Consider the following 27,469-nt stretch of genomic DNA (forward strand, 5'->3'; position numbering starts at 1 on the left):
TCTAACTAGCCCGTCTGTGCACCTGAATGCAGCGTCTCCATTAGATCTGGACACTCTGGGGCCCTTCCTGTGTCCTCCTCTGAGCTATCCTAGTGGCTGTCTTTCTGAAGTTTTAAGGGATATGGAGGCTTACTTGCTTGGAAAGCATTCGAGTGATGTGTGCTGGCACCCAGCAGAACCTCCACGGTCCACGGCGGGCCCCTGACCGATGGAGCTGGTCCATCATAAGGTCAACTTCTTTTTAAAATCCTGTTGCTTCTTTCTCTCCTCAGTAGGCAATACTATAAAATCTTCCCTTGATGATGTCTTTTTATGCCAAAACAGAACAAGCCGGCACATCATTTCCAGCATTCTCTCTGTGCGAAGGTAGCACTGTTTCCTCTGCCATAGACGTTTGAGTTCTGCCTGGAACAGGGTGTCCATGGCTTGAAATATTTGCAGTCCGTTCTGTCTTCCTGCTTCCCCTGCATTCTGACTTGGTGCTGCAGGGTTTTGTAGCACCCCTTAGTGGGGTCACGTGCTCTGGAGCCAACCTGGACATTTGAAAAACTCAGAATTGGAAAGGCTAAAAGCCGTAGGAAAGCCGAGGGCCAGTCTCCTTTGCTTTTTGCCTCTTCCTCCCTTTCCTCTCTCCCCCAATCTTCCTGTGGCTCCTCACTCACCAGGCAGAGCTCCACCAAGAGTGCCCCTGAGTGGGTGCCAGTCTTCTGGGAGCACGTGAGGCAGGGAGAGACACGTGGCAAGAGCAGGGGGGCAGCGTAGGAAGGCACAGTCATGTGCTTGCTCAGCCCCAGGTCACTCTGAGAAAGCAGAGACGCAGCCCTTCGTGGAATGTGTCATCAGACCTCATGATCTGGTCAACTTTTGGTTTATGATGTGTGGGATCTAGTGAACTCCCTCAGTGGCACCTCAACCTTGGGTGTTTGTAGTTCAGTAAATGACGTGCATGTGTGTCGTGCATGTGTGTGCACACGTGTCTGCATGTGCACGTATGTGCACATGTGTGAGTGAGTGGGATGCCTGTGTTTGAGTATTGCGTGTGTGTGTGTGTATAAGTGTGTGCCTGTGTTGAAGACTGGTGTAGGTGCAGAGGAGGAGAGACGCACTGGCCATCGCTAATCTGGTCAGCGTAGCTGTGGGATCTATTGGAGCCCATAAGCCCTCCCTTTTCTCCCTGTATGTGTGGATGGAGCTGTGTCTACCTGGAGGAAGTCTCGTATCCCCAGGTTTTCTTTGTCTCATATTCATAGATTCACAGATACTTTAGGGCACCAAAAGCCTCATGTCACTGGTGGCAAATGAATCCCAAGGAGGCTAAATGGATTTTCCAAGGCCCACACCTCTGCCTGGGGATGGAGAGCGTGGCCTGTGGTCAACGTGAACGCACAGTGAGCCTTGCCAGGAAGAACCGTAAGGAATGTGTGAGGCGCTGAGCCAACACACCCCAAAGGACACCCCAAAGGAGAAGAGGCAGGGAGGATGGAGGGGATGTAGAGGGAACCGGCACCTCAGCAATTCCGCTCTGCCCTAGGTTGTCTGCAGGGATGGCCCGCTCACGCCACATGCAGCTCATGCCTGAATCGGATCCAGCCATGTCGCTTTTCCAGGGTCGGCTCTTCACTCCCCATCCGGACCCCGGCAGCCCAGTGGGTGGGTCCACAGTTCAGTGGAACTGGGCCCGTGTCCCGGCGATTGTCCTCCCTTTGACTATGTCGCCAGCTGTCCTTGGGCCTGACCGCGTGGTTCCTCATCTAGATCCCGAGGCTCTGCCATCCCCACTGCCCTGATCCTGATGATCCGGTCTTTGTGCCTTTTAGGTGTGAATGCAGCTACTTGTTTGGATGCCAGCACCTTGGGGCTGTCTCGCGTGGAGAGTGATTAAAGGACCTGCAGCCCTCCACTAGCTGCTGGCCTCCACGCTGCTTCTGATCCATCCTGGCTCCACAGGAAAACTTATTCAAAGAGCCCCTAAAATTCCTAAGTCCTGCACCTGGCCCTCAGCTGCATGGCGTTTTCCTCTGCCCCTGTGACCACGCCAGGGTCAGAGGCTTTGCTGCAAAGCCCTTGGTCTATGCTGCTTGGGAAGTGAACCCTGCGTGCAAATAGCTGATGGGACGACTCAGCTTTCCTCACCGTGGCTAGCTGCAGATGAGGCTCAATGGCGAAAAGATGGTTTCCTACGCTCCTGTGTTCAAGTCACACTTAATGTAGCTATTTCATTTAAATTAAGCACTTAATGTTGTTGTTGGGAGGTAATGAAGGGCACGTGGAAGCTGTGAGTTCCTATTTATTGAAATTAGAGAGGACCCAGGTAAGATGCCCCCCGGGGGCCCAGTGTGGCTCCGACGCTTGAGCGAGTGATGCTAGAGGCACCTCCCTCTCAGCGTCTCCCCCTGCAGCGTCTGCCTTTCAAACGTTCCACCAGCTGAGCAAATGAGCCGCATTCCCACTTAAAACGTTTCCTTCCCGTAATAGGTTCTTTCTGGGATCATCGAAAAAGTATTTTGAAGGGACTTCCCAGAATTTAAAATGTGACCACATGGTGCCCAAGTCAACACGCTGCTTTCCCTCCGGGAGGATGAGCCCTGCCACCGTGGAGCAGATGTGCTCTGCTCTGTGGCCACTTTTCAAAGCCTGTGGGTTGGTCCTTTTCTTACTAGTGGAGAACCAAGCTAAATGCAGTTTGCACTTCACCTCTCGTCTTAGAGCCTCGATTGGCTGAGTGACCGTGTCCCCCACCTGGGGGAGCCGACGGACATACAGCGTTCCAGCAGGTTTCCAGGATCATTCCTTATAAAGGAATAAGAACAACTGGGGACTGTGTTATTCCGAGCTGGGTTTCAAATCCCTGTGGCTAATGGTATCGGTGAAAACAATTAACTCCTGTGTATTTCAGGCTACAAGCACGACCTTGTAAGGATCGCGTTTAATTATGTGCTATATTAATGTTATATTGATTATGTTATTGCCTGTAAATCCAGTTGCTTAATAAAGCTGCAGTCATTTCACAATAAAGTTGTGTTTGCAGTCAATTAATGGGTGTCTGGGGGCGGAGAGCTATGAGACGGGGTGGGGGTCGGTGGTCAGGGAAAACGTCCTAGGGCGGAAAACCATAGGAACCGACAGAGAAAACCAGTTATTTATTTATATACAGGTGGGTGTGCACGTATGTGTACACATATAGCTGGACTCGGTGGGAAGGTAAAGCACTTATTTTTAGCACGTGGAGTTGGGCCTTTATGAACGGCCATCTCCAGGGCCCAGCTGTATATGGGTACACGACAGGATAACGTTTGACTTTTTAAATAGTACAAGTAAACAACAACTGCCAATATTGAGACCATGTGAAGGCAGGGAACAAAGTGTACTTTCATTGGGAATCGTGCTCGCCTCCACGTCGGAGGAGACAGCGGTCCTCAGCGGAAATGCCGGCGTTCTTTCGACAATCACATCTGCCACTAATATCTGTCAGCATGTGGTCCGACTTTTATCTCTCCACCAGCATTTCATGTCATGATTTGCACATCTGATGCTAAATTCAGGTCACTCCAAAATGAGTACAACTCTTTCTTTCTTTCCCGTCTTGTGTGATGTGTCCAAGATGTGTGTTCTAACAACGGAACATGAAATGAATATTAAGGTTTCATGACGATATTTTTAATAATGCACGTTAGCCAAGAGAAAACGGACCATCTCATAAATGAGGTGGTTGGTCCTTCTCATATATGAGAGAGATGCTTCAGCCAAATAGTGATGCTTTAATGTCTTTATATTGAATCAGGCAGATGGTTCTAACTTGGTGAATTTTCTTTGACTTTTTAAACAGACATGGCTCTTTGTCCATAAGGATGATCTGTGAGGATGTATAATCTCATGATAAAAAGTGTGACACCATGAGGAGCTTGTCAGTGACCGGAATTCTGTCACAGAAGGAGGCCAGTGGACCTGCACTTGGGGCCACTGAGGTTCCTGGATAATAATTTTAAATCACAAAGTAAAACCAGCGTCTCCTGCAAAGTTCTAAGCAGACCCTCTGAGAACACAGCTCCCTGAATTATCTTCCTGTGACACGAGCTAGATTTCCTTATGCTCTTTAACTTTGTAAACACAGTCAACATCACCACCCTTTAGCTGCAAGTAGATAGCCAGACCCAGGGGCTGTTTGTGGGCTCCCGGGCAGGATGGGATTCCCAGTCTCCCCGAATTTCCTGGTCTCATCACTGCATTCCAGATATCAATTCACATGTTCTGATCGGAGATTTTCCTTGCTAAACCAAATTCCTGTCTCCTCGACTGCTGTCCTTGGGCATCTGACAATCAGCTCCCCTTGCGATGACGGGTGGGCCTTTCCAACCAAAACCGAGGCTCAGGGAACGGGCGCTCAGCCGGCTGTTCTCTTCTGCTGTCAGAGCTCATTTTGCAGTCGGCTGCAGCCCAGACTGGCAGGAGTGACATCGTGTTTGGTTTAGCCTTTGGGTCATTTCCATTAAGGAAGTTTAGCTCTCAGGGAATCAAATTCCTCTAAATTCCACCCAATCCCTGATTATTTTGTCCCATTACTGTTACTGTTATTCATACAACTAATTGTTGTAGAAAGATGGTAATTCCAAATTTCCTTTCAGCTAGGTTGTGAGTCAAACAGAAATGGTTCAGAGATAAAGTGAATTTATCCTGGTGGCCTCTTCTTGAGGTCAGGTCTACAAAGGACCTTGAATGAAGTGGGCAAGGGAAGGAGGCAGTTTCTAGAACCCTCCAGGGCCTGCTTTGTCTGGGTATGGGCTTTTCAAAGCATGGGAGCTGCCTCCGTTGCAACCACTGCCATAGTCCCATGCAATGAGGTTTTGTCACGTTCAACACTCTTTGAGCTGGACGAAGAAAGAAGATAACCGAGCTCATGCATAAATCGTCTGTGCATCTCTGATCACTGCTGAAGATGAGAAGAACATGGTTCCACCCACTGATGGTTTTTGAAAGCCAGAGGAATGTCAGTGCAGGTAGGAATTTAAACTGTGGGGGCCACTCCCCCACGACAGAGGGTCCTGTGCTCAGCCCAGGTGGGAGAAGACGAGGAAGCAAACAACGTCACACCCAGGATGCATAGCAGCCCACCAGGACTGGGAGAAGAGGTGTCGGGGCCCCCCTTTCCCTGACAGAGCATGCCCACGCGTTCTGCAAACATGGGCCCCCCAGCGGTGGGGCTGTGCCCTGGAACTGCTTCAACCCACAAACATCCTTTAAAGCCCGATGGTGCACCAGGCGCCGTGGAGCAAAGAACCAAGGGGGCTTTGATTCTATTGGAAAAAAGTTCCCTTTAAGGATCTGCCATCCTTTTCAGGTTTCCCTTGGCATAATGTGTTTGATGTTTTCATTACTTTAGGCAAAGTAAATCTTTGCCTAATTTACTGAGGAGTTTGCAAGAGCTGATGTCTTTGAAATTAGTTGCATCGATGCTGTAAATCAAACCGATTTACAAACTGATGTATACTTAATACTGGTGCTGTCATGAGCACAGAGTGGGCCCCTGGCCCCAGGAAGCTCCCGGTTAGGGAGACAGCTGGCCAGGGTGTCAGAGTCAGCCCAGGTAAGGGGTGTGACGTCAGCTGACATCAGCTGGTCCTGTCTCTAAACTGCACGACCTGTTGTTTGGGTGCACATTTCTGGGATGGGCCTCTCACTGTCATTAGATATTATGTTTTTCATATGTTTGCTGGTGATGGATTGTTCCCCATGCTCCATTCATTAGCCTACTTGTTTTCAGTGGGGCCATTTAGCCATGTCTGGAGACGCTGGGGGAATTGCTACCAGCATCTACTGGGGAGGGTCCAGGGATGACGCTGAGCATCACAATCACAGTTCACAGGACAGTTTCCCACAATCAAGAATTATCCAGCCCAAACTGCAGTCCTGCCAAGCTGGGAACAGCCCATGAGCCCTATGTTTAAGCCCCCTCCTTCCTGCATAACGTGATGGGGCTCAAGTCCTTCAAACTTTGCATCTTGTGCAGGTCACGACAGTGGACTTGGGACAGCTTTTTAGCCCTGCCTTCCCTGGGGTGTTGGGCAGCTGGGGGCAGGGATATGTGGCTCTGGGCTCTGCAGCACCCCCTGCTGGTAAAAGTGGGAGGTGCAGTGGTCCCATGAATTGTGACACTGGAAGCCAAGTTTCGAGTGAGCCCTGCCAGTCCACTTCCTGCCGCTGATGAGTCCAAGGTGATGCTGAGTTGTCCTGGTGATGGGCCACTGAGCTTTGTGACACGGCAGGAGGCCTGGGCAGCACCTCATGGCCTGCACCCCACTGCCCCCCCCCGCCCTCTGCTCTCCATTGGCTCCCTGGCACGTCTTGCCGACGCACGTTTCTGTCCTTCTCGGGGAGAACCAGGTGCTCACCCAGCTCTCCCTCCCCCTCCTCTGATTTACACTGATACCATGCCCAGCATCCCATCCATACTCTCAGGTAAGGACCAGCCCTGGTTCCCTGTGGGGACTCAGGGCATGACTTCAGTTACAGTCACACTTGGACGCCAGTGGATCTGCTGGCAGCCAGTGCTTTCCTGCTGGCTTGGCAGAGGTATTGTTTGGATTTATGAGCAGGTTAACGACTGTCCCCTGTTTTGGTGAAAGCTCTAAGCTGGGAAGAGACACACCACTGCTTTCTCTTTGACAGACATTAATCTCAAGTAAATGAAGCATGGTGTGCACTTATATAATGGTGCCCAGATGTCAGCAGTCCAAAAGGAATAAATTCTTAAATTTGCTTTTAATAGATTAAGCCTTCTGCTTGATGGCACACATGCAGTGACTTTAGCAGCTGATCTGAAGGGTCCTTGGAGCCCCTCCGCAAAGAGCGAAGCTCCAGCCACGTTGTGCCACCACCGGATGTCTGTTGGCAGCTGTGTATATTCCACAGGGATCAGAACCAGCTCTGGCCTCCCTCGAGCCCAGATCGTGGGCCATCTGGCCTGCATCCCTTTGGGTATTTTATCCCTTGAGAAATTTAGGAAGAAGCAAGTTGGGGAGTTGGGAGAATGTACAGAGTGAGTCAGGGACAAAGGTGAAACCGTGCAGCACAGAGGCCAATCCTGTCTGCTTCCCCATAGTTAATGAGGTGGATGCACGGGAAGGCTCCGGGGGTGTAGACTGAGGCCACCCCCGTGCCAAGAGTGAGCACGTGGCCCTCGGAGCCGAGAAGTGTGACCTGCTCCTGCTGCCCAGCCGGGCAGTGGCAGACGACCACGTTTCGCTTTTTTTTTTTTAAATAAACTTTATTTTCAGAACAATTTTAGGTTTACAGAAAAATTGCACAGAAACCATAGAGTTCCACTCCCTCCCCAAATTGGTTGCTTCCCATTTGTGGCCAACATGAATAGAGCTGCTATGAACACTGGTGTGCAGGTTTCTGTGTGGGCCTGTTTTCAACTCCTGTGGGTAAATACCCAGGAGTTTGATTCCTGGATTGTATGATGAACGCATGTGTAGCTTTTCCATTGTTCACCTTTATTTAGCTATGGCCATGGTCGGGGACTTGGCAAAATAATTTGCATTTCTAAAATGGCAGAGGCACCAACAATTGCCTTTTCCTCCTCAGGAAGCCATTGGAAAGCTTTTCTCTGGACCCCATTGAACAAATAAGGGGAATCCAACTTCCTGGGTGGGCTGATAGGCCCACATCCAACCCAGGTTCAGGAGATGCAAAATGCAACAACGTTGCAGTCACAGGAAGGCAAAAAGGAATGTGCACAGCCAATAACCTACCAGAAAGGGAGCAAATACCAAAAGAAAAGCCTAAGCATTTAAGACAGCGTGCAAAAAAAAACAAAAAAAACAGAAGGAGAAAGAAGAGAAATCCTGCAAGTGCGTCTCTGAAGAGAGCAGGGTTGGAGCCGTGCTTTTCTCTGGGTCTGGCAGGCTGGCCACGAGCCCCGGCACCTGGACGAGTCAACCGTGGGAATGTGCTGTTTGAAATCAGACACCTGGACTGTCGATTCATGGTCATGGATGCCCTGATGCTTGTGGAGTTCCACGGGGTCTGAGCCCGGACTGATCCTGCGTTGTGGCATGGAACAGGGTGAAGGGAGCCTGGGGGAGGACGGCAAGTACTTCTGAAGTGATTGACTCCCCATACACAGTTGAAGCAAACTGCTCAGGAACCATTTCTGTAGAAGCTGAACCTTCCAGCTGCGTTTGCAGACCACTCTGCACACCTGTGTGTCGAGTGTGCCCAGGTTGAACTGTCCTCCTCGCCAGGACCACGTACCGTGCCTCACCTTCTGGGGCGTTCTTCTGAACAGCCCAGATGGCTTGCTCCTGGGAAACTGTACTCCCTGCTTCTGTTCTACATCTCAGTTAAAAAGGTGCTAAATTTGAGGGCTTGTTTTAATAGTATAATAATGAACTTGTAGGTTCCTAATGTTCTAGACTGACAAACGTAACCCCTGCATTAGTAGGATGGGGGTGAAATGCTCCACCTGTGATAGGTTCCTGCAGCCACGTGGGTCAGCAGGGTGCATTCCCACAGTGGTCCCCGAGTTCCCTCACTCTCAAACCTGCAGGAGCAAGTGGGCTGCGAGGCGCCAGCTCTGCCCGCAGGGCGACTGACCTCTGCAAACCTGTGACGAGGCGCTGGCCTCCCGGGCATCCGTCTCATCACTCAACGCGATCCCATCTTGGACTTCTCCCCTCCGAGCTCCGGGGAATCTTGACTTCCATCTCAATCCCACCCAAGTGGCCTTTTCCCCAAGGCCACAGCCCTAATTTTGACTCTTAGCCAAGAGCAATCCAGGGGATGTTTTTCTCTATACTAAAAAGAAAGGTACGTAAGAGATGAGTAATTTTATTCTTTTTTCTAAGACTACGAGACATGGGGCATGTTTGTCCCCAGGTGATGTCAGTTGGTAGACTTGGAATGTCACGTAGTGAATAAAGATGAATAAACTGGAGAACATTGGGGATGGGACACTTCATCTGTTCACTCCAGATTTTGTTGTTTCTCTGAAGTCGTAGTAGAGACAGAAACTTGGAAGATTAGATGTATTAGGAAATCTTTTCTAGTTTAACTCATGAGAATTCATTGCTGCTAATTCACTTTATACCCACCTAAGCCACAACAAAGATAGATTAAGAAGGGAATGTGTTAGTTCACAATTGAAAGTTTATTTTTCTAGATCAGTCTCTTAGGAAACACAAGAGAACAGAACTTTATACTTCTAAATACAGGTAGACATCTCTGGTTAAATCATAAATGGGTTAATGTATTATTATCTTTTCATTTAGGCAATACACCTAACATTCCACGTTTCTAGTTGGGTCCAGGGTAAGTTTGATGAGAATATGGTATGAGAACACCCACAGAGGGAGCCTCATCCCATCCTTAGGAATTGCTGTCTGCAGAAGAGAATAAAGGCTTCTAATGGATGTTTGGGCTTGACCTCAACCAGCACACACACGGTTCTAAAACATGGTAATTGGGGCTCTACTAATCTTAAGATCTGTAAACAAAAAGCAGACATGAAATATTGTAATATGGGGTTTCCTCCTGGATTTCTTTAAATTATTTGCGGTTACATAGTGATTAAGCACAGGATTTGGGGTGAAAGATATGTGGGTTCAAGAAGTTAGACCTATTGGATCTTTGCCCTAAGTTTCGGTCTGCACATAGAGATGGGCTGCAGGGAAAATTTAATAAAGCATGCAAAGCAGCTGGCCCAGTGCACATGTGAAGTAAATACTCAATAAATGTGAGTTGTGTTTTATCATTACAATTATCATCAGTGGTTTTTAAAGTTACGAAGACCTTTTAAAAAATATTTATAGTCCTGTGATTCTAAATCAGGATAGCAATTTGCCTGAAAAAAAAAAAAAGCACAAGACTGTGACTAATAAGTTTTAATTTAATTGTTATAAATTTATAGTGGCCAATGAATACAGTTTTTTTCCTTTTTTGAAAGTTTCAGTTTTACTCTGCCACCCTTTAGTTGTTGCAAAGCTTTTAAAAGACCTTATCTATCTTCTTTCATTCTTGTCTTGCCTTTATGAAGAAAAACAGTGTGGCTGTTTTAAATGGCCATTTTGCATCTGTACAATTTTGTGGCATAATTGTCATCGTCATTCTAGGGTAACGGTTTTTCTTATTTCTGTGAAGTCTGAAAGGGTGGAGAGATTTAGAGGACTACATTTTTGGGCTGGATTAAGAATATTCATGTTACGTAGAGGAAAACTGAAAATAAATAAGAAAAGAGGACAGATAAACAGACCATTAAAACATTTAAAAAATGTTCCACTTTGTTCACAACCAAAATAATCAAATGTTGAGATATCATTTTTCTCCTATGAAATTTGCAAAGATGGTAGAACATTACACCATCCAACATTTGCAAAGATACGTAGAGGTTCCCAGCCATGGCTTGTAAGACCAGAAAGGTGACTTGGGACCGTTGATCCAGAGTTCTCTTATGCTCGTGTTCCTTGACTCAAGAGTCTGAATTTCAGGGATTTGGGAGGAAATTATTAGAGTTCTAGGAAACAATTTGTGTCCATCATATTATTTATGATAGTGAAGTGCAAGAAACTGCTTAGAGATTTCAAAAGAAAGGATTAGTTAAATAGATTTTTATTCAACTGCCCAATGAAAACTATGTGGGCATTAAAAACAAGTTTCAAAAACATTTAATAATGTGAATGTATTTATGGTGTAATGCTAAGTGACAAAAGCAGGATGCTGACTATATTTGTAACTTGATCACAATCCTGAAAAAAAAATATTTATCTAAAAATACTGAAAATAGCCTGGAGAGAAATCCACCAACAAAATATTAAATGGTGAGATAACTGATTTACGTTTCCTCCTCATAGTTACCTGCATCTCCCCCATTTTTAAATGAGAAAGAAAAGTTTCATAATCAGAAAAAACTGTAATAGCTCTAATCTTTTGGAAGTTCTCATCACCTCAAGTTATAGAATCAATTAACCCAGCTCTCCCTGTGGTATGTCCTGTACCCAGAGAGCCCTTTAAAGTCAAGCGTGTTTCTGGCGCGTCTGCGTATTCTGGCTCATGTACACAGGTGCAGAAGGAACGGGTGGAGAGCACACTCAGGCCCGCTCCCATGCCGCGTGCACAAGTACACCAGCAAACTGCCCACTCTCCTGGGCAGAGAACACTCCACACGGGTTTGTGGGAAAAGAAAATAAAAAAGAACTCTGTATCCAAAGTGCCACTCAGAGATGGAGCACCGTCTCCTGCAAGCACAGTTAGGCTTGCAGTTGTGCAGTCCTGGGGGGCGTTTTGTTTAGTGGGGATCCCCATGAAGTCCCTTCTTGTGCATGTCCCCTTTGGGGGGATCCTCAGCCCCAGGGACCAGCTCCTTACTGCCCCTGAACCCTCAACTGCCAGGGAGCAGATTTATGTTTCAGATAAAAGCCACCTAATTGCATTCCTCAGTTTATAAAAATAAACTTACAAAAATCAATGCGCCTTGACTATGGAATCACTTTTTTTAAAGAGCTTTAGCAACAGAAAAAGAGATGCCGATTACCAGGCGGGATGGGGACCGCCTTCCCGCCCCTCTGTTCACATAACGGGCCCTTGCACCCTTCATGCCCGGGTGCAGGACACGTGTGGATGCCAACGAAGCCGTGGGACGAGCTGGCGGGAAGGCAGAGCCGCCCACCCAGAGGGCACTGATCCCACCACTGCCAGTTGCTCCAGGAAACCATACTGATGATAAATTAACCATAATAAACATTTTTAAAAATTAATATATCAATTTTCTTTCTCTCTGTGCCCTCATAGAACTCCTGGAAATCCATTGCCATAAGATTCTCCAGGTTTGCATGATTGTTTCGTTAACCCACAACTTCTCTAATAATAATAGTAAAGATTCTGCTAGTTACTGTCATTGATGATTATTCTACATTCCTCAACAACAACGAAATAGCTACTGGTACAACAGAAAGTGGCACGGGCTTGGAGCCCCGGGTTCTTTATGGTTTCTGCCTCTACGGAGCTGGTGGCTGCAGTGAGGGCTGGTTTCCTCTCGGCAAAGGAGAGTGGAGGGCAACTTTGGTTAGGACAAAAATCACTAGTCTCACTTAGTACAATTGTTCAAACTTTTTTATCAAAAGTACAAAATCCAGACCATCCTGCAGTACAAAAATTTTAAAAAATGATGCTGTGCACATGTACATATATGTCCATACAGACACACACAGACGACTGAAAAAAGGGTACCCAGAAATGTACTTAATTGTAGCGTGTGCACTGCATGCTGCTATTTTCTATTCTACTTTAATTTGGAATGCTGCTCCTGGCTAACTGTGCGCGTGTCCTGATCTGCGTTCCGGCAAACACTGGTGCACAGCCCCTGTGAGCCAGGCGCCTTCGATACCTGCGACACCCCGAGCAGTAGCGGCACTTAGCGCTCCTGCCAGTCGGGAGCTGCTCGCCCGGCAGCGGCCGCCCCTCCCGGCTGTGTGCCCTCCCACACGGTGGTCCTCTGCAAGGGCCGGTTCCAGACCTGGGAGCAGCTCAGAGACGTTCTGGAGACCCAGGACCCTCCGGCTTTCTGCTCTGCCTCCTGGGGGGAGGGGCAGGGTTACAGGCAGCTTCCACGCCTCCAGGTCACACACTCGTGACCTTGGCCTTCAAGGAAGAAGGGTGTCCTTCCTTAATTTTCTTTTTTTCAATATGCAAGAAAAATCTTTCCCATGAGCCTAGTAATGGGCTTTTCCTCAGGTCAGCTGGGATCCCATGCCATGCACAGGTGGTCATGGAAGCTGGGAGCAAGGTGCCTGTTCTTTTAGCCTCGGGGACTGCTGGGGGGCTCTGCCTCCAAGGAAGGAGCACGCGGGGTGGGCTGGGGAGGCAGGCAGAGAAAGAAAGGTAAGTATTGGTCATGGTACCTGCCCTCAGTTCCTTCCATCACTGGGGTTCCATGGGGCTGGCTTGGTTAGAGTTCAAGGCTGCTGTAAACCCTTCCATGTCTGGAACTCTAGGCATCCTATTCACAGAAATACGTGGAGCAGACGAGGATGAGCTGAAGAGCAGGGTCCTGCTGGGAACCCCTGGAAGCCCGTGGCCAGCAGGGCAAACCATGGCTGCTCTTGAAGGACAGGTCCTGCCATCTTTGTGCCTTATCAGCTTCCCTTCCCTCGAGGACACCACGTCACACTTCTCACATCTCCACTCTCACCGGTGACAGAGTCAGGCAGGAACCCCTCGTCTTCCCACCACTCAGCCCATGATGTCGCTATGCTGTTCCCCCCCATCTGCCTTGTCTCTGTCCAGATACTCCCCTCCCGGGGAGCCCTCTGCCCTAATCTCTCCTTCAAGACTCACCCTTCATGCGGGGCCCTTCTTTCCCACATTATGGGCTATAATTTCTCTGCTGGATCATTTTCATCAGTGTCCAAACACCCTGGAATATCTCCCGTCTAACTCCATCCAACCAACAAAGCCCCTGCCATGACCTTGTCTCTTTCCAGCTGTCTCTCCATTCGAAAGATCGTCACATATGATCTAGACTCACAATCAGCTCTGCCACTCCCATTCTCTCCTAAATCCCGCCATCGGGCTGCGTTCCTGAGCTCTCCACACAACCTGTTCCCATCCAGCTCTCGAGACCTCCGTTCCTGCACAGCCCGTGGTCGACTGGCCGATCTGCTCCGCTCAGCCCCGCTGTGGCATTCGGCGCAGGTGTCCCCACCCCCACCTGGAAAGCCCTGTTCCTGCGATTCCTGCCCCTGGCTTTCCTTCCCGGCACCCTGGCCACCTCGCTGCTCCTCCTGACCACTGACCTGGGTGCTGAGTGGATTGTCTCCTGGTTCCTCATTGCCTCTTCTCCTAGACGGCCTCATCCACCCCCAGGACTCTAGATAGCACCAGAGAGCAGTTGGACCCGAAGTTGGCTCCCGTGGGCTGGACCAGGCTGCCTGTCCACGTGGGGTATCCGAGGGGACGTCTATACCCAGAATGTCCAAAGAAAAGCCTCGGACCTGCTCCACATCCTCTCCTCCCCTGGGCAACGAAAGGAGCTGCCATTACTCCAGGGCTCGACTCAAATCCCAGGGTCCATCTTTAATTCTTCCCTTTCCCTCGCCCCATAGCAGGGCCTCCTCCAACAGCTGCCCCTAACCCACCACTGCTCACCGTTTCCTCGCCTTGTGCTGCTTCCAGCCACCATCATCCCCTTCCTGCCCTGCAGGGAGGGCCAGTGAACTCCTCGAGGCTTGTCACCGGGGTGCAGGCAGATGGGGACAGGGGGCTTTCTAAATGCAAGTCACATCATACTGCTCCATGGTTATGAGCTTCTAAAGAGCTTCCTTGCAGAAAATTTATATGCAGAAGCATCTCACTGTGGTTTATAAGAAAGAGCAAGAAATATACATTTCATAAATGAGTAAAAACAAGCAGTCTTTTATGCGGATAATGAGCTCAAGCCGTCAAAAGCGTGTGTATGATAACTAGTGTCTTTTGGGACAGTTATTGCATGGCAGCAGGAGTTCCAAGAAGTCGTGTGGAGTAGGCAGACAGGTGAGGAAACAGAGGTGGAGAGAGGGTTAAGAGACTTGACCGGGTCCCACGGTTTATAAACGGGGAAATTCGGGTTTGAGGGTCCACAGGTGAGATTTGACAGGTGAGTTTCCCCAGGAAGCAGGCTCCGAGGTGGAGACAAGAGAGCAGGAAGTTTCATGGGGACGCAGTCCGGAGCCAACCTATCTGGAGCTCACCTGTGTGGTGATGGGGTCTCAGGAAATGGGCTCAGCCCCCTCACGGGAGCTCTGATGGGGAGGTTACAGGGATGAGACCAGGGCCCTGGGGTTTTACACACTCACTTGGCCAGTAAATGGGTGCAGAGCACCCTGAGACAGGGAAGAGGCCTCGGGCCAAGTCTCTCTCACCAGCCAGGGAGTTTCTGGGCCAGCTGCGGTGCGGCTGTCCGCAGGGGCCATCCCAGGGCTGGGGGGCTCGTCCTTGGGTTCCCGGCAAGCTCGGTGGCACATGGGCATGTCCACCGTGGTCCCAAGCACTTTGCTCCAGAGCCTGTGGTTTCCTCTTGTGGGGAGAGGGGGCCCTGAGCTTTAAGCATGCACCCGGCTCTGACGCAGGCTGGATTTACGGGGCAGAGCGGACCCCGCGGTTCACACGCTGCCGTGGTTTGTGCTCACGCAGCTCACAGCCCTCACCTCCAGAACTTCCCACCCACCCCTGATGCCTTCTTGCACTAATAACAGAAACAACTCGACTCTTGTTACCAGGGAGTTTTAAGGATTAACGGGGAGGGTTGAAGCTGCAGATGAGATGCTCTTGGGTTCCCCGTGGACAGGCCCCAGGCCGTTTCTGCTGGCTCTCCAGGTGAGTTATGTTACCTGAGTCCAGGGGAGGGAGGAAGGCGGTCCAGGAGAGTGAAGGCACAGAGGGAGAAAACTTTTCCATAGGAAACATTTTGAGACTCTAAAGCTTCATATATTTATGTCCAATGCAGTCAACCAGAATTTGCTGAACTTTGTTCTAATGAAAAGATCAGGAATAACAGCAGCTAAATGAATTTTTATGAAATTGGGTTATCGGTAGCTCCAATGGGGTAATTGCTGCCATTTATCATTACAGTCTTGACCAAACCAAAGCAAACAAAACAAAAAGGTATAGTTAAAGAGCAATTTTGAATTTAAAGTAGACAATTATTTAATCAGTGAATTGATAAAAGCCCCTGTTACCCTTTATGGTGAGGATGTTTCAACTTAGGAGTGGGGTGAAGGTTTTCACACATTTCCCCAGGTTCTCAGCCTCTACCCGTGTAAGAAGCCTTTTTGGCCACTTTTGGGCCATTCAGGAGGACAGTATAAGGGACACTTCTGGAACTTTTCCACTGGGAAGTGAATGAGAGGAGACTTCTCAAAGCTGTGTTTCTAAGGCAAGCATTTTGTTTCATTTATTATTGTTTCTACTTGGGATGTTTTTGGGGAAGCTGATGGAGATTACAGGAGAGCGCTCCCCTCCCTTCTCCTTGGTGCTGCCCCTGGAGATAGTCATGTCTGCATTTCAGAGTTTCTACTTACACATGTGGGCTGCTGGACTTACTACAGAGCACCCACCCTTCCATCTCCCGAGCTCGCTTCAAACATCGAACATAAGAGCCGAGGTGAGAGGGTCAGATGTGAACACATCTCCTCTAGGCCCCTGAAGGTTTGACAGCCGAGGCCCTTCCTTTTGGTTCTCAGATCCCGGGAGCTGGTGCACCAGGGCTGGGTTTTGTGGCCACTTCTGACTCTTCCTTTGCTCAAACATCCATCTTCACTTGGATGGTTTCTAAGATAGTGTTAACAAAGACTTCATCCATGAATAATTTTTCCTTTTTCAACAAGGTAGATAACTCGATGTTTCTTCTCTAAAATGTGCATTAGCTTTACCAAAAAGTAGCCCTGAGGTTTTCCTGATAAAGCTTTGTTTCGGAACTGCTGTCGTGATGAATCTACTAGTGCATTTATGGAGGTTCACCTTGGGCAGCTCCACCAGCCTTCTAACTCACCGTCCTTTCCGGGGCAGAGTGAACCCCTGTCCTTTGGGGGGACACATCTGGCTGGGCAGGGCTCTGTCTCCAGCACCTGACCCTGCTGGCCCCGGTCCACACCTGCGGAGTGAATGAATGCCTGGGTCATGGGGGAACCTTGTGCTGAGAGAAAATTCACCCTGAGCCTATTAGAGCCTGATATGAGCAGGGTCCACTGAAGAGCTCTCTAAGATACATCATCAAAGCCATCAAAGATCACCAGGCACAGGTGGAAAGAGGCTGCAGACTGACTTCTGCCCACAGGCAGGGCTTGCAGCACAATGCTGACACCCGGGCATATATTTGCTCTAGTTTTCACTCATTCCCATCTATTTCTGAAGGCAGTCTGAGTGGATTGCAGAGCAGGCACACATACCAAAAGGTTAACAAATTACATGTACAAAACCAGGAGCATGGGAAGCGGAAGCTGATGAACCAATAGCAAGGCTTACTACAGGTACACCAACTGGAAATAAAATGGAAACACATTGCAGGGCACCCGTGCTTTTCGCTGACACTTCTTTAAACCCATTACGCACCAGACACTGGATCTGTGATGAGGACATGGAGACGAGGGCTTGGCCTGGGCCCAAAACTCAGACTCACCTGGAGCCCCCATTGTGGGTTGAATCGTGTTCCCCAGAGAGACACGTTCAGGTCCTCAGCACAGGTCTTGAGGATTGAACTTATTTGTAAATAGGGTCTGGGAAGATGTTGTTAGTCAAGGTCAAACTGGATGGGGAAGGTACTTGAAGAGCATGGCTGGGGTCTTCAAAAGGAAGAAACTTGGACACAGGCAGAGGCAGAGAGTGACGATGGAGACCGAGGCGAGGATGAGCCGTGCCCCCGTAAGCCAAGGGGCGTGGTGATCAGAAGCCCTGGGTGAGGCAGGGATGGAGTCCCCTCTTTAAGACAGAGTGTGGCTCCACCAACACTGTGATTTTGGACTTTGTCACCAGAATTAGGAGAGAATAAACTCTTTTTTATGCCAACCCTCCCAGGGCACTTGGCTATAGTGGTCCTGGCAAACCGAGGCACTCCCTTTGCTTGCACTCCACGTCCGAACCCTCTGGAGATCTTGTTGGCTTAGCCTTGAAAATGCCTCCAGACTCAAACCTTCTCCTCACTGTCCCTGTTCCCACTCCACCGAAGCCAGCAGCTTGCTTTCCTGGGCAGTCACAGTGGCCTCCTAACGAGGTCCCCGCATCCACCCCTGTCCCCTACAGCCCAGTCTCAGCACAGCAGACAGACACGTGGAAAAGTCCGTCACATCCTTCCACCCTCTGCTTCCACCCCCTGGAACGTCCGTCTTGCTTCCTTGGGGTAAAGGCCCTTTTCTTCCAACCATCTGCAGCTGTCATGCCCCATGCTCTGGACCCCAATGGGGCCAGCGCCCTCTTCTCCCCTGCCCCACTGCCTTGGCCTTCTTCCTGCTCTATGAAGCCTCCCATGGGCCCCTCGTCAGAGCCCTGCACTTCTGTCCAGGCCGCTCTCCTCCAGGCACCCCAAGGGCTGTGAGCCTTTCTTCCCACTGATGCTGTCTAGCCGCAGAGACCCTCCCGAGCAGTCTGCCCTCCCCACCCCTTCCTGATAGCCACACCCCACTCCCCACCTGGACAGTTTTCTCCAACAATCTCATCATCACCTGGCATACTGTGTATTTATGAGCTTTGGAGCTTACTACCTGTATCTTCTCAGGTCTGTAAGCTTCCTGAAGGCAGGGAGCTTGTCTGCGTGTCCACCGTTACATCTCCAGGGTATCCCCGTTCTCAAGAGCCTTGTCCTTACTTACTACAATGGGGAAAGAGGCCCGATTCCTTGAAAAGAGCAAAGTTTTCTATTGCCTTAAGGTCTTTGGGAAGTTTGTCTTGGTTACCCGACCCAGTGCCTGCAGATGCTGCGTGGGCACTGCCCGCGCAAAGCCAGAGCCGTTTTCGGGGGACTCTGAAGGGCCGGGTGCTTCTTCCCAAGCTCCCTCGGCGAGTGTGGTGCCCCCAGGGGTTCCGTTCTCAGGGCTCAGCTCCCAGGGTCCTGACACCTTCCCGGAGGCACCTCTGTGGCTGCATTTGGGTGGGCTCAGCCCAGGGACGGAGGGAAACGCTGCTATGGCAGAGGGGGCCCCTGGAGTCCCCTGGAGCTCCGGCTAAAACAGATTCCCAGGTGGCAGCTGCTCCCTGGAAGAGGCCGGGGACGTTCAGTGCTCAGGATTGTGGGGCTGAACACCTGACAGCAGGCACCTGCCTCGTGAGTGGGGACACAGAGGCTCTCGGACCCCCTGAGCCCGCAGATGGTTTAGGCAAAATTCAAAGTTTTCCCCAAAAGACAACTCTCACTCTATTTAATCATTTGATGAGCTGTTCCGGAGATCCTGGGATCCCACCCCATGGATCAGAGCAGGTCTGTCTTGTCACCCTGGCCACGGATAAACTTCAGGAGGCCAGCTGCACATCTGATACTGAATGGCACGGCTTCTGGGATGGACTTCACATTAGCACGCACACGTATGTGTCGGAGAACTGCATACAACATTCATATAAATACAATAATTTAGGAAGAAAGATTTCTTGCCCTCCTTGGGAGCAGTGTCCTAAAATCTAGGTCCCCATGGCACCCCTTTTCTCTGTCTCAGTGATTGAACCCCAGCTCTTTCCATCATGCATCAAAATAAACACAGCCCCTCTGTTACAGAACACCTTAATCACCCCTTGTTGCCCACAGACTTTGCAGGAGCCCAGACTTCAGTCTCCCCAAGAACAGAGAAGCCTGTGATCTCCATATCACAACACTTTTATTTACCTTATCTGTAATATAATTAATAGATGGCTGTGCGGAGATCAAGGTGGCTTTCAAAGAAAATGAGACAGCTTCGCATGAAACTTGCTCTTTTGAATCAGTCCTGGGCTCTATCAAAGCCTGTGTGATAATTCCATGTAAATCCTAGTGCTCCAAATCTGTATCTTTTAACCTGCACACACTATTTTAACACACTACATTTCAAAGACACTGAAGGCTGGTCTAATTTGTATTAGAAAATTGCACGATCATACTGATTTCTTCGTTAACATTATGAGGACGTTCTTGGAGGTCTCACGCGGCCACCACGGAAGGACTGTGATGGAGCAAACTGCATTCTCCAGGTAAAGCCTCCTGGGTCGCTGCAGCCAGACCTGCCCTGGGGGGTTGTATTTCGGGACGGCCTCTCGGCAGAGCTGCAGGTCTTTTCAGGTAGCGGGTGTCGGGTCTCAGGCTTTCAGTCTCGACTTGTCACATGTGAACCTGCGGTATATTTGTTTACAGATTCCCCTTTGTTTAATTTAGGCAAAACATCATTTTCAGACTTCGGTTTAAGTGTCACTGTCCCTCTCATTGGTCCGTCTCCTGGATTTCACCAATCATTTATTCATTGGTGACATTGTGTTTGGTGCCATAAAATCTAGTCGGGTGGAGCCTTTGTCCCGAGGCCACTGTTATCGAAAGAGGACGCTGTGGTGGGTGATGCGGCAGAGGGAATTACCGCAGCCCTGAGGGAAGGTGAGTGCCCACCTCTGGGCGGGCTCGCTGGGTGGGGGGTGAGGGCCCAATTCTTGCAGGAGCCCCTCACTCTGTCTGGCTGGTGAGACCCCTCCCCAGTTACATGGGAGCCCCAGCCGAGCACGTCTCCCGTGGCGTCCTGTCCCCATGGATCCCGTCTTCCCCTCGTTGGCCGGGCTCGGGGGCCATTCAGCTCCCTGCCAGGGTCTCCATCCGAGACACCTCAGAGCGGCCTGAACTCCAGCTGTGGGAGGGCCGCGCCGCCTCTGGACCTGCATGGGGCTCCTTCTGGTGGCTCCTGGAGCTCCTCGGCTGGGGCAGCTCAAGTGCCACCTCCGCTTCCTTCCTCATATGGCCTTCTTCTCCTGTGTCACTGTGTCCAAATTTCCCTCTCTTTATAAGGGCACCTGTTCTGGGACTTACGGCTGCCCTACCTCCAGGATGAGCTCACTCGGGGATCTCTACTGCGGTCCCATCTGCAAAGACTCTTTTACCAAATAAGTTCACATTCCCAGGTCCACAGGCTCTGTTTTGGGTCTCTATATGGCACGTCCTGGAGGGAACCCCCAAGATCCCTCTTTAGAATGTGGGGGGTCCTTGTCTGTTCTCTTCACCTCTGGGGTTGAGCTGAAGCTTTGCAACAAGAGGAAAGCCCCACTTAGCCTCCTGGTGCATGGGGAGATCTCGCTGTGCCCTCCCCAGACCCCCACGGTGCCATCAGGCAGGTGGGATTATTACCCAGCAGCAGGTGACAAGGCTCAGAGAGGCCCAGTCACCTGAGCCAGGTGGCCGTGCTGGAGAATGATGGAGGTGGGCTTTAAGCTGATGGTTCATCGGCTAAACCATTTTGCTCATAAAATCTCAGGACTCAGACCGCTGTCCAAGACTGCCCTGGTGTCCTGGTTGGGGTTTTCCTGCTGATGTCCGGCCCCCTTTACCTGTGTCCTCCTATTCTCTGCTTCAGGCTTCCTGTGTGTTCCCAGGACATTCTACATCCTGCTGCCCTGTGAGTGTGACAATGTCGGATCCCACCAGGAGCTGCTGTCCTTATCCATGATAAGGTGTTAAGTTTAAGGTGGCTTTTCCAAAGGCATTTGATTTGCATTTCACAGACAAAGAGATGAAGCACTAACTGTGGATTTACAGGCCTTCGTGATTCAGTCCATTTTTTCTGGAAAGGTCTCTTCCCCAACCCTCTTAGCTGAGTGCCCACAGGGGAAACTGGCCATTCTCAGACTTTGACCTAAAATTGCTTAAATGCAGAGTTTGATTTTTAAGTCTGGCACAGGGCCTGAGAATATGCATTTTAAAGATGCTCCCCAGCTGAATTTGACATGTGGATTTGCCCACCACAGCTTGGGGAACCCTGAGGGAGGGGGCTGCCTTCACCCACCTGCTGATGTGCAAGAACATATTCTGTGAGAAAAGTGGCCTCAACTCCCGTTCATTTCCTCCACCAGTCGTGATCCATTCAACAAACGTCCTTAGTGCCACCTGCATGCCCGGCCTTGTGTGAATCACTGTGGACTCCAGAGAATCCAGAGGAAGAGCACATTTTCTCTGCTTTCAGGGAAAGGAGCTTCTCCGAAGGAAGCCAGTGCAAGTCGGTTCTGCCTTTGACTCACGGGAAGGAGAAAGAGAAGGAACGTGCTTGGTGAGCCTGGGCATGGGGGGAGGACACGGCCCCTCCGGGTCTCAGCCAGCATCTCCCCTGGGCAGTTCACAGGCTGGACGAGTGACGCCAAACCCCAGCCTGGGCATCTGGGTGCAGGTCCCAGGGACACCATGAGGCCAAGGAACAGAGGGCTTCTTCTCTCTCCATTGTTCCCATTGAAACAGCTTTGTCTCAGAGCTTTTAGGACTTGGAAAAACACAACAGAGAGAGGGGAGCAAAGACGGACACTGGGAGAGTGGAGGGCTCGTCTTCCCAGGCGAGGCGTGGTCTGAGTCGGGTGGGGGCCGCAGGAGGGGAACGGGCCTCTGCTCCTGTCGTCCTCCCGAGGGTGTTGTCTTCCTTCTGGAGCTGAAGCTCAGCCTTCCGGAATGCTCTGGAAGCCTCGTATTGGCTCAGCGGCCAGAGGCATGGCTTAGCTTCCTGTGAGAGGACTGACAAGCCGGGAATGAAGGGCTTCAGCTCAGTCGCCCTTTGGGTGCTGCCTTTAAGGGTCACATCTTAGGAAGAAGCCGCTCACGGCCGGGGCCTGTGCTGTGACCCCTTCTCTCCCTGTCCCCTGGAAATTACAGATGGCGAAGCAAACACCTGTCGTTGTTAACAATGCTTGACGGTAGACACAGGGCTGTCTCCGATCACAAGTCTACGAAGAGTCTGCACGGCCACTGTCCAGCATGGTCCCTTCCGGATAGTAAAAGAAAGAAAAAGTCTACGTTGCTGTCACTTTAGTAGCAGCAGCTAATTGAGACTGAAAGATGACAACAAGGAACTTGAATAAACAAATGGCCAGAAATCTTAGAATTTACATAAAACATTCAGAAATCTCCATGAATCTTCAGCATTTCCATTTTTGGACACGTTCACAGCCTTGGGACGCTCGTGGGCCTCTGCAGGCAAAATGGGGCCATCAAGGTGAAAGAGGGCAAAGCCCACAGCGGGGAGAGGAAAATGCAAAAGTGGAAATGGCAGGAGCCAGTCTCGGAGGGAGAGGAGCTTGTGAATACCGATTTGCTTGGCACTAAAAGATAGCCGTGCTTAGGCGGGTGGGCAGGGCAGCACCTGCCCAATCTGCCGACTGCCTGAGAAGCAGACCTGCTAGAAGGAGCCATTTGCTCTCCTGAGCTAGACCCCGGCACCCTCTGCAAGCCCCCGGGAGGCGGGAGAGCCACGCACAATGTGGATGTTGCAGAAATTCACCAGCCCCCACTGCATTTTTAAGAAGACACCTACAGGACCCCGGCTGTGGCATGTCCTCTGACTTACTTTCTTTGCAGCTTTTCTGCTGTTTCTCCCGTGTGCTCATCTGTGTCCCTCAGGAGATGACACACCGGGAGCACTCGGGAGGAGCGATGGGCACGTGACGAGATCCAGGTGGTGCCTTGGCAGCTGCACCACGGGCTGGTGGCAGGCGCCAGGCACCTTCTCCCTGCAGCACCCACAGGGCTCCCTCCTCACTGGTGGGCTCTGAGCTAGCTTCTCCCCGTGGTGAGCACTGAGCTCCCTCCTCCCCGGGTGGGCCCTGAGCTCCCTTCTCGTCGGGTGGGCTCCAAGCTCCCAGCTCATTAGGTGGGCTCTGAGCACCCTTCCTGCCCCAAGAACTGAGAACTTGGGTCTCTTGGTGGAGCAGGCAAGTCACCCTGGAGCTGAGGACACCGGCCTCACCCCATTACCAGCCCCTCTCACACCCGACAGGGACATGACCCCAGAGCACCGTCCCCTACACCTCCTGGCTTCCCAGCCAGCCCACTGCAAACCAGCATTCTGTGGGAGTTTTGGGTCCACCTTTGAAGCTTATTGCTTTGGGGCATTTTGACCAGTGGCGCCCACAGATCAGGCGTCTGCCTCGCTCCCCCAGAGGGGCTCAGCCAGGAGCAGGCGGCGCCTGGATCCCCTGCCAGGCAGGCGATCCCGAACCACGAATCCCAGCGCTTGTCCAGAAACGCTGGGTTCACTTGATTCCAGGTTCCTTCTTCAAGCCCAGTTCCTCCGGACCACAAGTACACATGTTTGACCCTCTCTTCCTTTAGGTTCCACATCCCCTCAGACCCTTGTCCCCAAGACACACAACCTGCCACACAAGGAGTGGGTGCTGAAGGCATTGTCCCCGTGGATTCCTGCTCCTTGAGCTTACAAACCCGGGGTCCCTCCTGCCAGCCCTGCCATGACGACAGTGTGCAGAGCTGTGGGGCAGTGTCCTTCATCCCACACCATCGTCACCCATTTCGGTCCACCTCGTCCGTCTGTCCTGCAGAGGTGTGTGAGCATCCTCAGGATGGTTCTGGAGCAGATTTGAACCCCTGGCTTTTCTCAGTGGCAGTCAGCCTCTGAGCACCCTGCAAACATGGGTGTGGCTCTCCACCTGGGATGAGAGCGAGAAGAGGGCGGCCAGCCAGGGCTCGAGCTGGAATGAGCCGGTAGGATGTGGAAGGCGTGTTAGGCAAATTCTCCCTGTGCAGGGGCCGAGCTCTCTCCGTGAAGCCCAAGAGTGGTGGGCCTGGTGGTTGGTGGCCTGCAGTCAGCCCCCTGAGGCCCTGCAGGGCAGGCCTGGTAAGCCCCTCTGTTCTCGCTGGGGTCACTTAGGGAAACTCTGGGTTTGCCTTCTTGGGGGCTGTTGGGCTGACTCCTGCCTCTTCGGCTGGGGTTGGTTTCAGAGTCGCCCTCAGGAAGTCTTTGTGGTTCTAGAAGGAACCTTGGAAAGGAGTGTCCCCACCACCCAAAGCCAAGGCTTCCAGAATCTCCTTCATCTCCTCTTCTGGCATCCAGACTTCTGGGATCCCTAAGTGTGGTCTCAGATGTACACTGGACTGTTCTGGATTTTCCAGATCAGCTCTGGTCCCCCATGTTTCCCTCGCAACAAGCCCTGCAAGATGTCTCAACTGGAGGACAGAACTGGCTAGACCAAGGGCCTTCGGCTCTGTCTGTACAGTCCCATTTCCCCCAAGGACACGGCTCACGCCAGCACTGCTTCCACGAGAGCGGCCGACCCTGCGTGGCTATCTGAGCCTGAGGCCCATTTGTCAATTGCGGGAAGGGTCATTGACTCGCTCACTCACCTGCTGGGCCCGTCAGTCACCCACCAACCCGATAACTCCACAGATGCGTGCCGAGCGCTTAGGTGTGTCCTGCACGCAGCAGCCTCTGCTCTCAGGAAGCTCGGGTCCGGGCGGGCACACGAAAGGGAGCCCAGGGCCTCTGTGGGATGGTCTTGAGAAATACCCGACTGACCACGGATTCCAGGGGCCTCGCCTTGGCATCTTACAGAGCAGGGCCGCGGGAGTGTGTCTGCTAATTAATATCAGAAAGCCATAATCCTCCAGGCAGGCCTTTGCTTTTAAACATCCGTGGCCCATCAGGCCATGTTCCAGTGTTTGCCTAAATTACTTTCTGACTTTGGCCTCTAGAATTTTCTGTCTCTGTATTATCTTAGTGGTGGCTTCACACACCTCACAGTTCACGCCAAGTCCTCAGTCTTATCACTCTCCTTCTGTCCTGCAGGAGGAAGGGTCTGGCCCTGGCTGCCAGGAGGCCCAGCTCCTTTTGCCACCCCTGGGCTGTGCTCTGTGGGTGGCCTGGAGGGGCCACCGGTCAGCTCTCTCTCTGGGTTAGGGTCCTCCCCACCACAGGGCCAGGGCTGCCTGTGATTACCCCTGTCCCCCTGGGCTCCCAGTTTCTGTGTTGTGCTGAGCAGGGAGGACATTGAAGACCAGCGGGTGCTGCTTCCCCCAAAGGTAGAAGCTTTTCTGTAGCCTTCGGCTCATCAACAGGGGTTTAGAGAGCTCCCAGCCTAGAAAACACAGCTCTACTCCTGCTGTATCATGATAAAAGCCCTTTGTACAGAATAAAACTATAAGTGGTCCCCATGGCTGCAGGAGGCTGGGCGTTGGCTTGGCTGGGGCATGGGTCTTGTTCCCTGGAAACCTCATGCACTGGGTTCACTGGGAGCTTAGTGCTTCAGGGACTCTCCTGCTGGACTCCACGAAGAATTAAAACATAAGGTTCAGGGCTGCGTCCTGGGCGGGAGGGTGGGGGTGGGAGGCTCCCAGTGCAGTGCGGCGATGCCACTCGGCCACCTCTCTCAGTGACGGGCCAGTTCTGCTAGAACGTTCTAGAGAACAGAACCCTTCTCTGTTGTGGCTCTAGCTCACAAGAGTCTGCTCTGATGTCGGGCAACTCCGGGAGAAAGTCATTAGAGCTTGTTTTCTACCCAAAAGGATTTCCGCGGGGTGCCGGCCTCACGGCTGGAGCAGCGCCCCAGAACCAGGGTGGGGCAAACAGCTTGATCATAAGGTCGGGAGTGGAAAGGACAGGAGAGAAGTGATGCCTTTGATTTTTCTGTTGGGTGAATTCTAATTTCTGCAGCAATCTATAACACATTTTCGTTCAATCAATTTCATCTAAACATGAAAACCAGGCACTGCTTTGCTGGAAATGGAGATTGAGAAGCACTGCTTCTTTTGTGTAGACTAAGTCAGTATATTTTATGACTTTGGTTAACATTGGGTTATGAAATTCAGTAAATAACTGTTGAAGCCAAATCATTTGCTCAAACTATTATGAGCTTAATTTTGGGAATGACGAACTTTCTGCTGGATTTTTTTTCCTAAGGACTCACGGGAACTTTTTGTTCCTCACAACCTGCTTAGCAAAGCTCTGTGCTCCGAGGGTGGAGACGGTCCTTCCTGTTTTTGGATGATGCAGCCTTTCTAGCTCCTTCTCCCACCACTCCCTCGGAAGGAAGCACAGACAGGTTCTGGGCTCACCAGGCTTTCTGTTGGAGCTTGGCCTGAATACAAATCCTCGCGAACATTTCAGAGCCTCCCTGCCTGCCAGCACCGGCCTTGGTTTTCATACTTAGGGTCAGGACTATTTATGGTCTCCTTGAACTCCCAAGCTTCCACTGGCCCTCTGAGGTCCTGCGTAGTCGTACTTCAAAACAGGAGGATAGACAAGGAGTGACGGGCGTCCTCCCCCAGGAGGATGAAACGTAGAAATGGAACACAGAAGAGCACAGGCTCCCGGATTCCCTCATGGGTCACTGGCACAGGGAGGTTCCTGCGCGCCCCGACCCCCCAGTCCTTGTGAGTGGGAGTGACTGAGAGAACGGGACCGGAGAACAGCTCTGGAGCTGGACGGAGGGTGTCCAGGACCATGGAGGGATGGGGGGGGTCCAGGGCCCCCAGGCCTGGCCGCCCACCAGGGATGAGGGTAATGCAGGGAGTAGCAGCCCATCCCAGGCCCGAGCACACGGGCGGTGGGGGCGACGAGAAGCCTGCTTTGAGCCGTGCGGCCGGGACGTGGCAGGGAGGATGGGGTCCCCAGTGTGTCCCCACTTGCCGGGTGCTGGCTGGGCAGACCGGACCATCACAGCCCATCCCTCCCGTCCTGGGGTCCTGGGGCTGCCCCAACAAAGCACCGCAAAGTTGTAGCTTAAAACAACAGGGGTTCATTCTATCCTGGATCTGAGGCCCAAAGCTGGAAATCGGAGTGTCTACAGGCCGCTCCCTCTGAGCACCCGGGGGGAGAATCCTCTCTGGCCTCTCATCACGCCAAGCTTCTGGTGCTCCAGGTGCTCCTCCAAGCTCTGGATCGTCTGTGCCTGAATCTCCTCTTCCCGCCTGGTGCCCGTCCTCCCGGATGCGGGGCGCACTCTCACCCAGCATGGGCTCGTCCGAACGTGACTCCATCTGCAGAGACCCTGCCTCCAAGTCAGGCCCCGTCACAGGTGC

At 51.4% G+C, this 27,469-nt stretch overlaps 1 protein-coding gene across 2 annotated transcripts in view; it reads left to right on the plus strand.

Moving 5' to 3' along the window:
- Nucleotides 1–27,469, plus strand: part of IRX1 (iroquois homeobox 1) — a 51,548-nt gene that overhangs the window by 16,276 nt on the left and 7,803 nt on the right. Inside the window, exon 4 of one of the 2 annotated variants that reach the window (XM_037799301.1) lies at nt 1,818–2,993. The exons of the other annotated variant lie outside the window; for it this stretch is intronic. Coding sequence (XP_037655229.1) covers nt 1,818–1,878 — 61 coding nt within the window. The 3' untranslated portion in view covers nt 1,879–2,993. Of the gene's footprint in view, nt 1–1,817; nt 2,994–27,469 lie in introns of those variants that run through there. 2 annotated transcript variants of the gene reach the window in all.

The sequence above is a fragment of the Choloepus didactylus genome, chromosome 11 (genome assembly GCF_015220235.1).
Source record: "Choloepus didactylus isolate mChoDid1 chromosome 11, mChoDid1.pri, whole genome shotgun sequence".
In the NCBI taxonomy this organism is placed as follows: domain Eukaryota; kingdom Metazoa; phylum Chordata; class Mammalia; order Pilosa; family Megalonychidae; genus Choloepus; species Choloepus didactylus.